Source organism: Lissotriton helveticus, chromosome 1_1 (genome assembly GCF_964261635.1).
Source record: "Lissotriton helveticus chromosome 1_1, aLisHel1.1, whole genome shotgun sequence".
Taxonomy (NCBI): domain Eukaryota; kingdom Metazoa; phylum Chordata; class Amphibia; order Caudata; family Salamandridae; genus Lissotriton; species Lissotriton helveticus.
Genome location: NC_136057.1, coordinates 255890170 through 255903242, shown reverse-complemented (window position 1 = coordinate 255903242; position 13073 = coordinate 255890170). Strand labels below are relative to the sequence as shown.

Below are 13073 nucleotides of genomic sequence, written 5' to 3'. Positions count from 1 at the left end.
TCTTTTGACTGAGAATCAATGGAACTTTTCAGCCTCCCCTATTTAGAAGATGCACGCTTACGATGAGACGATGAAGATACATAAATTCAGTGTATAAGTTCAGCAGGGAGATCACAGAAAGTCTTGTCTGGTACTTGAAATGTGCATTTCCACTAATCAGTCATTAGGAAATAATTGAAAGGTCCAGTCTAACTGATGTTGGGCTCTACGGTGTTTATCTCTTCATGGTGTTTTGGCACTCCTTTTTCTCCTTCCTCTTTGTCTTCCTCTTCTCCAAAGACCTTCTTTAGTGTTTTTTCCAGGAAGTCATGGACTCCTTGCATTTTCTGCCTTCCCACCAAAAAGTAGATGTAAGGGTTGACGCTGCTATTGATTGAGATACACATATAAACCGCAAAGAAGAGAGCAGCAGAAGAGAAACCAGATGGAAGGACCTGCAGGTAAAGTAGCAACCACAATATTCTCACAGGTGCTACTGAAATGAGAAAGACGATGACAGATGCCACAATGACAATGACAAGTTTTGGTGGATGGTCTTGCTTTGAGGATTTTTTAACCATGATTAACATAATCAGGCTGGATATAACCATAGTGGGTATAATCAGCAAGAAAACTAACACTGATAAAAATGTGTGGACTGCAGTACACCGTATTGCCACTGTACCAAATAGCTCTGGGGGACAACCTATGTTGTCCACCAGAGTCACAAGAATTGAAAGACCCCAACTTATAACACATAAAAGCAAGGACTGGAATTTTGGACGGTTGTAACGATGCCAGATGGGGTGATAGATGGCCGAACATCTCTCCACACTAATGGCAGTCAGTAGAAACATACCAGCGTAGTTTCCAAGGCTGAGTATGATCTCTAGTGCAAACACTACTGTCAATCGGTCCGCTGCTGGTTTTTGTTTAAAAAAAAGAAGGATTGTGATGCACATCTCCACAGAGATGAAGATGAGATAGATTAAGTCAGCGACAGCAAGGTTGATGATGTAAATGGTGTACTTGGTCCTTTTGATTTTAAAACATAGATACCAGAAAATCAAACTGTTTCCAATAATCCCAAAGAAGCTGATCAACAAAATGAAACCAGCTGCGATTATGAAACTAGTGGCAGATTCCATTACTAGATTGTCTTCGTGTGTCTCATTAAAACCTAGAGCACTGCTGATGGTTTGGTTAATGCTTCCCGTATTTGGCATGGTGGCGTCTTCAAGTGCCTTATTGGGAAAGAAGATAAAACTCTTTTTAGTTACAAGAATATTAATTTCAATAACAAACTCAAATAAAAAGGTCATGCACAATTTTTAGGAATATGGTGGAATGCAAAAAAATATAAATTCATGTGGACTAATCTGGAATTGAGCCTCTGATAGTTCTGACTTTAATAAAAATGAGTTGTGAATTAGTAGCCAAGGGTTTCTCAGGCAGAGTAGATTGCAAACGCCATTTGTACAGAGTATCTTTTCCATCAGCAATGAAAGAGTTGGAAACTATAAAGTAAGAACAAATCCACTACATCTTATTTTTATCAATGACATGTTGCTGCCACAAATGTATTTTCCAATGCTTGTAGAAGAGTGGTGATAGCATTGGCAAAGCCGATACCAGTAGGAGGTAATTTCTTTTGGCAGTTTGATGCAACGCAAACTTGGCCCCAGGACAATGGAGCATTTGACATGAGCACCAGATTACATTGCACAACATCTGATTCATTTTTTAAGACACTGGGGGAACAATTGATGTCCCCAGAATCACAGGATGTTTAGCCAATATAGGACTCGAACCACCTTCCCAAGTTTCAATGTTGGCAGCTCTGATCATTAGGCCACATCTTCGCCCCACATCTTGAAATGCTATTATGTAAAAGTATAGGCTGACTGTAACATTGCACCTAGAATAAATGTAACTCCGTTATAGAATGGTTTAACAATTAGTATAAAAAACACTATTGTTCTTCTGTTACAAATTGGCTGTCATGTTGCCTATCGTGGAAGTATATAAAAATACCATTTCAAGATGGCCAGCTGCCACCGTTGGCTTTCCCAGCGCTTGCAAAATCACACCATAAGCATTGGTGAAGCCATTGATGGTGGATGTCATTAGGCAAAGTGTGGTGGCTATCTTGAAAGCATAGAAAATAACATTCCATGATGTACATCCACTGCAATTGGCTTTGCCAATGTTTGCGATGTTTGTAGAATGGCGCCATAAGCAGTGGCAAATGTAATAGTGGGGCCCTCTTGGACTGCTACTCTGTATACTTCCAAGATGGCCACCACTGTGCTTTATGATGCAATGCAGCAGACATTTTGGTGGAACAATAACCATTCAAGACAGATGCCCGCTGCTTATTGCCTTTGACAATGGTTGTGATGAAATACTCCAAGCAGTGCATATTGTGCGAGTAGCAGGCAGCGTGTCAGGGAGAAGGAGAGAGATAGATCGGAAAGCAGCACTGCTCGTTATTAGTAGAGAGTGGGTATGGAGAGAGGGGCAAAGAGTGTGATAGGAGCCGGGCAGCAGAGTAAATACAGAAGTCATGATAACTAGGGATGTTGATAAGATAGAAAAAGGGTTGGAGAAAGCGAGTGGGATAATAGGAGAGACACAGAAAGAGAGAAATGGAGAGAAAGAGCAAACAAAGAAGGACGTGCACTCCCATCAAGTTATTCAACACAAATGCCAGAGAAACATGCAGGATACATAATTCCTTGATATCAGCAGTGGAAGGATATTCTCAACCAATGAAAATACAGGATGGAGCTTAAATGCTCCAGCGGTGAGACAAACAATTGGATAGGGAGGTAAGCCATTGATTCAGGAGCAAGGCATTGAATTGGACAAGCAAGCCATCCAATCAAAAGCAAGCGGTAGGCCCAAAGCCCACTCTAAATATGTGTCAAAGTATTGATTACAATGCTGTCCTTGACAGACAGTTAAAGCTGTCTGTCTCGAGGCCCCAAAAACTAGGTAGAAACCAGTGTCAGAGGAAATGCTTGGCCTTCACTTGGATACTCACCTCCACGAGGAATTAGAGAAGTCTGGGTTACAATGTTAATCTTAATTTTAAACATAGTATTTAGATTTGTGCATAATGAATGAGGTTTCAGTTTATTAAAAGTAAAGCAGTGATTGGACCCTCTTTTATCAAGGGATAGTTGACTGTCCATGCCCTAGAGGCATGGACGTTCTTTAGGGGTCAAACAGGGTTACAGCGGTGACCTTTAGATTGCACCTTGTGAACCCTGGCACTACGATTGTGACCCTTGGCCTCAGATATGGGAAAATCAGTGCCAGATACACAAGAACAGCTCGTCCTTATGTCCTTACTTGGGGCTCTACTTTTCTTGCTTTCAGTCAGTTTTATATTACACTAATAGTGATAAATATGAATTTATTCACTGTTTGTGTAATAAAAAAATGGAGTGCAATTAGCTGGACTTTGACACTACCTGACAGCTGAGGAAAGTAAAATGTTTTAAACGTGGATGTGTGTGTGCTTGCAAGTCAGAGTGTGCTTGTGTAAGAGAGAGTGTGTGTATGAGTGAATGTGAATGTATGTTTAAGTTAAAGTAAAGGTCAGATGGTTTGTGATGTCACTTCCGCTCCCCCAGGTATTTTGGTGAATTGATATCCATGCTTCTAAGTGTCTAGCCCTCATCACCTCCCTGAGTAAACCTTCAGCTTGCTTTGCTCGATATCCTGAGAGTCATATGTAAAAGGCTTATACCTGGTATTCATTTGTTGGTCCAACAATAAGGTTACGGGACACTTGTGTACACTACTCCAGTTGTTACAAGTGGCATTCAAAATATCTAATTGCCCTGCATCTATGTTTCATTCAGATGCAATTAAGCCACCTGTATTTAATCCGTGGATTTCTTAAAATCTCCAGATACTTTGCCCTAACAGCTCCACTAGTTGACCAGTTATGATCATGGCTGTTGTGTCCTGTGAGACACGTTCTAGTGTCTCGACAGGCACAGAGTTAGTAGCCACTCCCCCTATGGGAGTGGGCACACTTGCAACCAACACCCATCCCTCACAGGCGTCACAAGTGACATGAGCCTGCTAATAAGAGGGCCTGGGTGCATGTGCTCGAGGCCAATTATCTCATCACTCTGCATAATGTCTGTGTCCATCATTTTGCTATCATGTGGGCCTGAGGCACAAACACAACAATGGTGACGAGTGGGTCTTATCCCACGCGTGTGATGGCAGCCGATTCCCGGTTCCTTGGGGGGGAAGTACAGCCCGACACGCGCCCTCCAGACTGACCCTGCACTGCCCATCGCACTCGCCGGCCTGTCAGCAAGAACTCAGCGAAAGATGGGGATCTGCTCTTGCCTGCACCATGCTCGAGGTGACCGCAGGCGCGGGGATCGACACCGCAGGAAGGGAGCAGCACTCCCCGAGTGCGGTGAAAAAGACGGTGCTCATCCTCAGACCCGTGGGGTGCCCAGGTGAGAGGTGTCACCTCCCACACAGAAGCATGCAGGCTGCCCAACACACGCTACCCTGCGTGCCTGCCTGTTGCCCCTGGAAGGTGTAGTGTCGCTCTGTCTACAGAATGCACGCAGACACGGTTGAGGGTACCAGCTCCTTTATTCAGCTCCTTCTTTATACAGGGCTAGCGGCTAACTGCCCCTTGGTCCCCGGCTCCTCCCTTTCCGCCCGCCCTCGTTCCTCGCTCGGGCCGGTCCTAGTGCCTGACCAGTATGGTCACTGGGCACTATTGCATTGACATCATTACATCTCCCCCCTCTGTGAATAAAAGAAACAAAAATATAGACACCACAGCAAACTGTCTTTCTTTAAATTTCTTCGATAAGGCGAGACGGTTTTGTGATCACGCGTCTGGGGCGTGATTGGAGGTCGGGACTGTCGCGCTCATTCTCATCGGCAATCTCCATCAATGCTTGACTGTGATTTGGCAGCGTCTCTGCTCCTCTCTGCTCCAGCTTCGGTTCGGTCAGTAGCTCTTTAACATTGGGTCCGCACTTTTTGAAGTACGTCACGTTCCTGGTAGGTCTTCTTCCGTCGGTCTCTGCAGTGATCATAGTTCCTTTTTGTTGTATCACCTTCAGCGGAACCTCATGGTATCTGCAGTCAGTCTTCCGGTGCTGCTCTTGTCGTGCCAGCACCCAGTCTCCCTCTTGGATTTGAGGGCGAGTAGCATGACGCCGCTCATCGGCATAGTCCTTCATCTTTTCCTTCTTTATTTTGTCTCTGGCTGCGATCTCCTCATGGTCAGAGTCGGGATACTGTTCGTTCGCTGCCGGATTCATCATTGTTATTCTGATGCGCACTGGGCGTCCCAGCATGAGAGTGGCAGGACATTTGCCTGTGGTGGAGTGAGGCGTATTTCGGTATGCTCGTAATACCTCGTTGAGTGCTACCTGAAGGCTCTTTCCAGTGAGTTCTGCTTGCTGAATGGCCTTCTTGTTCGTGGCCATGAAACGTTCGATCATTCCGTTGGCCTGCGGCCATAATGGTGTGATCTTGCGGTGTGTGAAGTTGAGGTGCTGAGCAAAATCAGCAAAGTCATGGCTGTTGAATGGAGGCCCATTATCTGACTTCACCACTAGGGGAATGACCCATGCGGCAAAGACCTCCTCTAGGATCGGTATGGCACTCGATGTTTTCGTGGATGTGCACAGTTGTGCGATGGGGAATCTGGAATATTCGTCCATGATGACCAGGGCGTATTGGCCCGATTTGATTGGCCCAAAGAAGTCAATGGCAATGTGTTGCCAGACACCCTCCGGTAGTGGAGACATTTGTAGTGGTGCAGGAGGATCCGGACGGCTCACCAGTTGACATTGCGGGCAGTCCTTCAGGGTCGTCTCCACCATCAGGTCTAGTGTTGGGAACCAGACTCTTTCACGGAGTGCTCTTTTTGTGGCTACTATGCCCCGGTGTCCTTCATGTGCTAGGTTGATGACCCCTTGTCTGAGTCTTCGTGGGATCACTATTCTGGTGTCTCGTAAGATGAGACCATTTGCTGCTATCGACAGTTCCTCGCGGACATGTTTGAATGCCGCCATCTCTTGGTCGTTTTGTTCACTGCTTTGCGTGTGTCTCCAGCTGTTAGTTTGGATCAGACGTTTCACCTCTTGCAGGGTGGCATCAGTTTGCGTCGCTTCACAAGTGGCCTCCAGTGGAACAGCCGGAGGCCTCGCTTGGTCTACTACGAAGTGAATGTATTCGTCCGCGATTGATTGTTCTGATTTGCTGGATCTGGTGGGGTGCCGGGACATGTAGTCTGCTGGGTTTGCATCTTTTCCTGGCTTGTGAATTATGGTGTAGGTGTATTCTTGGAGCCGTAGGCCCCATCGCTCTATTCTCGGTGGCATTTTTGCTCGCGGGTTTCCGAAGATTGTGGTCAAAGCTTGGTGGTCAGTCACTAGTGTAAAATGTTTTCCAAAGAGGAAAATGTGGAAGTGTTCACACGCCCAGACAACAGCCAGGCTTTCTTTTTCTGGCTGTGAATATGCTCTCTCCGTGTCTGTTAGACTTCTGCTGGCGTATGCTACTATGTGTCGTTGGTCTTCTTCTCTATCGCATTGTGCGAGGATGGCTCCTAATCCTACGGGACTGGCATCCACTGTTATCTCCGTCTTCTTTTTTGGATTGAAGTAAGCCAGGTTTTTTGCTGACTCTACAGTTCTCTGGATCTCTCGAAATGCCCCTTCACATTGAGTGGACCACTGGAAGGGCTGTCCTTGTTTAGTGAGCATCCTTAGCGGGTAGCTTAGTGTGGCGTAGTCAGGTATATATCTGGAGCAGTAGCTTGCCATGCCTAGGAATGATCGTATATCACCTATGTCCTCCGGGCTTGGTGTGTCGTTTAGCGCTGCTTCCTTTTCTGGGTCTGGTTTCATGCCACTTCCAGAGAATATGTGTCTGAAACTTTTTAGCGTGGGTTTGTGAAATTCACACTTATTTTGGTTGAGTGTGAGGTTGGCTTCCATCAGCGCCTGACAGACCTGATCTAGTGCTTTGTTGTGTTCTTGAGTCGTTGCTCCATATACGAGGATGTCATCGCTATAGTTTAGGACCTGTGGAATGTGATGTATTGTTCTCCTGATGGCCTCTTGGAATATTTCCGCTGCTGATGACACCCCGAAACGTAGTCTTTTATATCTGAATAATCCGAGGTGTGTCGAGAATGTTGTGATATATCTTGACCTTTCGTGCAGTTCTAGTTGGTGGTATCCTTTGTTGAGGTCTAGTTTTGAAAAGATCTTGGCTCCATTGAGTGAAGTGATCATGACACTGATGTGAGGGCCTGGATGTCTCTCTCTCTCTATTGCCGTGTTGGGCGCTCTCATATCCACACACATACGGACTCGGCTGGTTTCTCCTTTCTTTGGGACTACCACGACTGGGGAGACCCAAGGGGTTGGTCCATTTGTTCTCTTGATGATATCGGCTTCTAGCAGGTCTTGGAGATCCTTCTCCACGGCTTCTTGCAGGTGAAACGGGATTTTTCGGTGGTGTTGTGCCACTGGTGTGATTTGTTTGTTTATATGCAATTTTATTTGGCAGTTCTTCATTTTTCCCAGGCCTTGAAAGAGCTTGGGGAACTTCTGGATGAGTGCTGGTTTGTCAGTGACTCTGAATAAGATGTTCACCAATTTCAATCGTTCTACAGTGGCTAGGCTCAGGAGGCAGTCGGCTTCAGGCCCCTCAATGACATGGATGTAGGCTGATATTGTACGATCTTGGTATGACGGTTCGGTCTCGAATTTCCCAAGACACGTTAGTGGCTTCTTGGACATCCACGTATACACTTGTACATGGGCCTTAGCCAGCTTTGGCGGTGGTTTCATGCGTTGGTATTCTGTTACTGGTAAGTAGTTTAGCGTTGCCCCACTATCTAGCACGAACTTTGTTGGGTGGGAGCCAACTCTGATGTCTAGATGCTGGTACTCTTTCAGCTGATCAAGGTCAGCTACACAATAAAGGTATTTCTTTCGGTCTTGAGGGATGGGTGATGGGGATCGGGATTCTCTTGATGACGACCGCCGAGATTGACATGTCCTGCAGGAATGGCAGCTGGATTGTGACGACCCAGTGGATGAGTCTCATCTATCCTGGACTGCTCTGACATGATGACGACTGTTTGAAGACTGGTGTTGCCGGTGCCTTCCCCTGTGGTCACTCTTTGGTACTACCCCGCACATGCTTTCAAAGTGGTTGTCTCTACCACACTTCCGGCATTGTTGTCCTAGTGCTGGGCATGCATCTGCATGCGGGAAGTCGTATCCGCATCTGTAGCATTTGAGTTGTCTGTCTGAACGTCCCCTCGTGTGACTCGTATCTTTGTGTCCTTTGCTTGACTGGTGGTGATGTCTCTTGGATCTGGAGGAACGCACCTGTGGTGGGGATCATCCGTGCACTTGTCGAGACTGCATCCTGAATACTTGTTCCCGTCTCTCACCTTTCCCGGCTTCCATTTACTTCGCATGTTCATCAGCTTGTTCATCTACTCTCGTCATCTCTACGATCTCTTCCAACACGTAGCTTCTCTTGAGCAATTTGCGTCTCAGTGGTTCGGAGAGACAACCTTCTATGACTCTTAGTCGCAGGGCGTCTTCAGTTGAAAACTTGTCAAAATCACAGTACTTCGCCAATCGTCTCAGACGTGTTACGAACGCCCCCATTTGTTCACCTTTCTCTTGTGCGGCCAGGTTGAATGTTTACCGCTCAAAGTCGATGTTCCTTTTGTGTAGGAACTTGCGGTCTAGTGCTTTGCGTACTTTATCGTAGGAATCAGAGGACTCTTCTGACAGTTCTTTTATGATTTATGAAACAGTTGCTCTTCGAGGTCTGTCACCTTGGATGCTTTCATGAAGTCCTCAAAATCTTCTATCTATTCTTGCCATCGCGGACCCATGCTCCAGCCAGAGTCAAGAACGAGGGGCTCGGGGCTGCGCAGAAATGAGGCTCTCATCATGCTTGTGGGGGCTGGGTCGGGCATTGTACACCTGTGGTTCCGGACTGCTTTTACAGTCTTAATTCACTCTCTGTTATGTTCTGTTGCACTCGCCAGTGCTTGTTTGTTACTTCCGTTGCACTCGCCAGTGCTTGTTTGTTACGCCCGTTGCACTTGCCAGTGCTTTATTGTTACTTTGTTGCACTCGCCAGTGCTTGTTTGCTGTCTTTATTGCACTCGCCAGTGCTTGTTTGTTGCTTCCGTTGCACTCACCAGTGCTTGTTTGTTGGTCCTGTTACATTTGCCAATGCTTGTTTGTTACTCGCCAATGCTTGTTTGCCTGACTTCAAAATGGCCGCCGATGATCCCTCGCAGGGGATTGGCCAATGCTGCCTGACTCTAAGATGGCCGCGCAGTATCTCGTTTCTGGCAAGATTTCAGCAGTTTTTCTTGTTTTCTTCACCGGGGACACAGTTAATCGGCGCTTTCACTCACCGTATGCAGCCAGGATCCACCGCTGGAGTCACAAACAGGTAGGGCAGCTTTCTTTTGCTTCTATCACCCGGTGGGCTCCCGGTGGGGACTTTGGGCAGTGTGCTTCGGCCTCTTTACACTAGGTGGGCTCCGCTGTTTCTGCCGCCGAGACGGGCTCTCGGTGGGCGCTGCGGGTAACGCGCTCAAGCCTCCACGCACGAGGCGAGCTCCGGTCTTTCCGCCGCCGGGGTGGCTCCCGGTGGGCGTTATGGGCAACAAGCTCAAACCTCCGGACGTGGGGTGAGCTCCAGGCGGGTCAATAACCACTGGGTGCCGAGTTAGCCTTCTTCACGCACGCGTGGGGACAGGACACCTTCGTCGCCAGATGTAGTGTCGCTCTGTCTACAGAATGCACGCAGACACGGTTGAGGGTACTAGCTGCTTTATTCAGCTCCTTCTTTGTACAGGGCTAGCGGCTAACTGCCCCTTGGTCCCCGGCTCCTCCCTTTCCGCCCACCCTCGTCCCTCGCTCGGGCCGGTCCTAGTGCCTGACCAGTTTGGTGACTGGGCACTATTGCATTGACATCATTACAGAAGGGAAGGTGCTACCTCGCTCGGTGGGGGACCCGAGCAAAGCCGCGAATGTGAGGGAGAATGAAAATGCAGAAGAAGAGCAGCAGTGCCAAAGCACAGGTCCATACCCCCTCATACCAGCTCAAGATGGAGGACGCTCCTTGCCTCCCGCCTGCCGCTCCAGCCTTGAGGGAAGCATCGCCGGTGGTGAGAGCCAGTGAGAGCTCTGATGTCCTCCGAGCCCGCAGTTGCGAGATAGACTGCCACCGCCGATGGAGTCAGTGCCACCTGGCCGCCGGGAGCAGCAGTGCGTCTGCTGCAGGAAGGAGCAAAGAGCACCGGGAGAAGTCCGCCCTCCATGTACACACATCCCTGGAAGCCTGCCACGTCGGTAATACTACTAACATCCAGCGTCAAAGAATGCGCCACCTGGCGGTCACATGCATGCACCGCACCTGAGGAAAGCACAGCGCCTCCTAGTGGCTGCCTGAGTGCACCACAGCCCAGAGTGCACAGCGCAAGATGCAACCCAAAAAAGGACTAAGCCCCTGCAACAGCTAAAGTACAAGCACGGTGCAAAGCCAAGCCACGAGAGGAGCTGCCTTACTGCATCAACCAAGCGCGTCCCTACACCTGCCTCCTCTGCATCTTACCGCAAAAAGACCAGTCTGAAATCGAGGAACAAGTGGGGCCTGTGTAGCACCACATAGCTGCCTGCCTCATCACACCGGCACCCTCTGTATGCTACGATGTGACTAGCGCGGTGGAGGGAGAGAGAGAGGAAAATGGAGATGTGGTGCCCTGGGAGAGCACACTACAGGCTGCCGTCAAAATACAGGTGCCAACCTCATGCAGAGTCAAGGCAGCTGCAGCCTGCAATGAGTAAAGACAGCGCCACCTAGTGGAGACTCAGAGCCGCCCCTGGCAGTACAAGCCAGCACACACACAAAAGACATACAGGGTATCGCAGGCCGCACAGCCCCCAGCAGCCCTCTGCAGACACTGCAATTGAGAGGGCACGGCCGCAGGTGTCAATGGAAGGCGCTAGCCTATCAAGATTTGCCCATACACAAAAAAAACAAAGGGTGCAGAGACACTGCAAAAGCCCCAGGTGAACGTGCGCACACGCAAGCCCTGATAAAGTGCCGGTAACAGTCCCACACGCAGAAGGTAGCGCTGAGCGTCCCACAGAGCAAGCGCCTGCAGTGCCCAGCATAATCCAGCACTGTTTGCCACCTCTGCAAAGGACGAGGAGAGACTGAAATACCCCGCAGGAAGGCCCTAGAAATGCAAAGTAAAAAAAAAAAAACAGCAACAACGCCAACGACAGCTACCACCAGCAAGGATAGAAGATCCACAAGACAACAACATTTCAAGGTAGCTATCCCCGCCAAAGGCACAAGAAAGACTGGTGCAGAGTGCTCTAACCTCAGTGGCTGTCTGACGCCTCCACAAGTAAGAAGAGTGCACCACACGCCCCTGTCGGTGAACGACCACCACTGCAAGGAGGAAGCGCAGGCACGGCCGGTGCCAGAAGAGGGCACCCTAGCAAAGAGGAGCACGCAGTCCGAGGTGCGCGCTGCATAAACCCAGAAGTGCGCCAGCATAGGTGCATGCCCAGGAGGAAAAGAGACCTCTCCAAAAAGAATGAAGTGCTGCTGGAATCAGCAGGGGACCCTATACATCTCCACAGCAGCAACGGAGCCCAGAAGGGGCTAAATGCAGCACAGTGTCCTCCCTCACACTGCTTCAAGCGGGAGTCATCAGTGACCCAAGGCTGACGAGAGGAGATTAGTACACTATGAGTGAAAGGCTCACCACTGCCCGGGGAAGCCATTCCCTGGAGAGGGAACACCCGTAGTAAGAGTTTTGGACAGATCGCTACTGCCCTTGGAAGCCATTCCCTGGCGGGGGAGCACCTGGAGTAGGAGCGTTAAGAAGCCACAGCTCATCCCAGCCCACGGAAGCCATTCCTTGGAGAGGGAACGCCCGGAGTCGGTGCGTCAAGAAGCTGCCTGAAGAAGGAGCACCCAAGATGAGTGGCTGCTGGCCATGCAGCCGAGAAGAGCGAATGAAGGTTCGCCTGAGTGGTCCGGAGACCATTGAAGTTCGACGGCCCGTTGACCTTGTTAGAACATGGTGCATGTCAGTGCACCTGAAGAAGAAGAAGAGTGGAAATCGTGTCACCCAGAAGAGCTGAACAAACGTTGGTGCATCAAAGACAACGAGAGGAGAAGCACGAGGACTTGTAGCAGCACAAGCCAAGAACACCCCCAAAGACACCAGAAAGCCACCAAGGCAGACCGACAGCACTGGCGACAGCAACAAGGGAGAACCACACATAAGCAGCAGCAAGTGCAAAAAACGTTGCTCCCATTGCTTCACAGTGAGACCGTCCTGCCCCGAGTGTCGGCAGTTGGAGTCGAGTGGAATCCCTGCTCCTGACCGCAAATGCCAGAGGTGCAAGACAAGATTCAGAAGAGGCAGTCATGTGGCAATGACATCCATCCAGCAACATCCTCTCCTAGTTAATCATCGCCACCTGTCGTCCAGGCCCAATGGCAGCTACGTCATCAGTGCCATGTTCATGAGACCGCACTCAGCAAGAAACGTGGAGTGTGACCGGAGGGTCTGCACCAAGAATCGGACAACCAGCTGATGTCAGAAGGGGAAGTCATGAGTGGCAGGGTCAGACGATGAAGAGAACCCGAGCTACAAAAGGAGTGAGTGCTGGCATAGCGACAGCAAGGGAAGAGGGTGATAACCCAAGAAAGAACTGGCAACCGCACAGTGGGAATTCGAGAGTAAGCCGCACAGCATGGGCGAACCGAGTCTCAAGCTGTACGTTTCTCAGCGTTTCTATCACCCCTGTCATCAACATCTTAACCGCTGAAGAAGTTCAAGTGAACGGACGCAAGTGCCTCTCCAAAGGACATGGAGGTATCTGGCCACTCCCTGCCTCAGGTGATCGACTCCAGACTACTAGACGTCTGTATTCATCAAGGCAATTCATCACCTGCCATTGTCCCGATTCACCACACGGCTGGCAATGCTCCCACGCCAGTCCTCATCATGTGCG

At 49.2% G+C, this 13073-nt stretch overlaps 2 protein-coding genes across 2 annotated transcripts in view; both read right to left on the bottom strand.

Moving 5' to 3' along the window:
• The window catches only part of LOC144791027 (proto-oncogene Mas-like), a 170126-nt gene that overhangs the window by 141427 nt on the left and 15626 nt on the right, over nucleotides 1–13073 (bottom strand). The window lies entirely within an intron of this gene.
• On the bottom strand, nucleotides 189–1217 carry LOC144769102 (proto-oncogene Mas-like). The gene has a single exon (XM_078653106.1). It carries the CDS (start codon nucleotides 1203–1205, stop codon nucleotides 189–191), a length of 1017 nt encoding a protein of 338 aa, XP_078509232.1. The 5' UTR covers nucleotides 1206–1217.

Bases quoted from the DNA above. Each gene is read 5' to 3' on its own strand.
- LOC144769102 (XM_078653106.1), bottom strand. From the start codon at position 1,205: ATGCCAAATACGGGAAGCATTAACCAAACCATCAGCAGTGCTCTAGGT.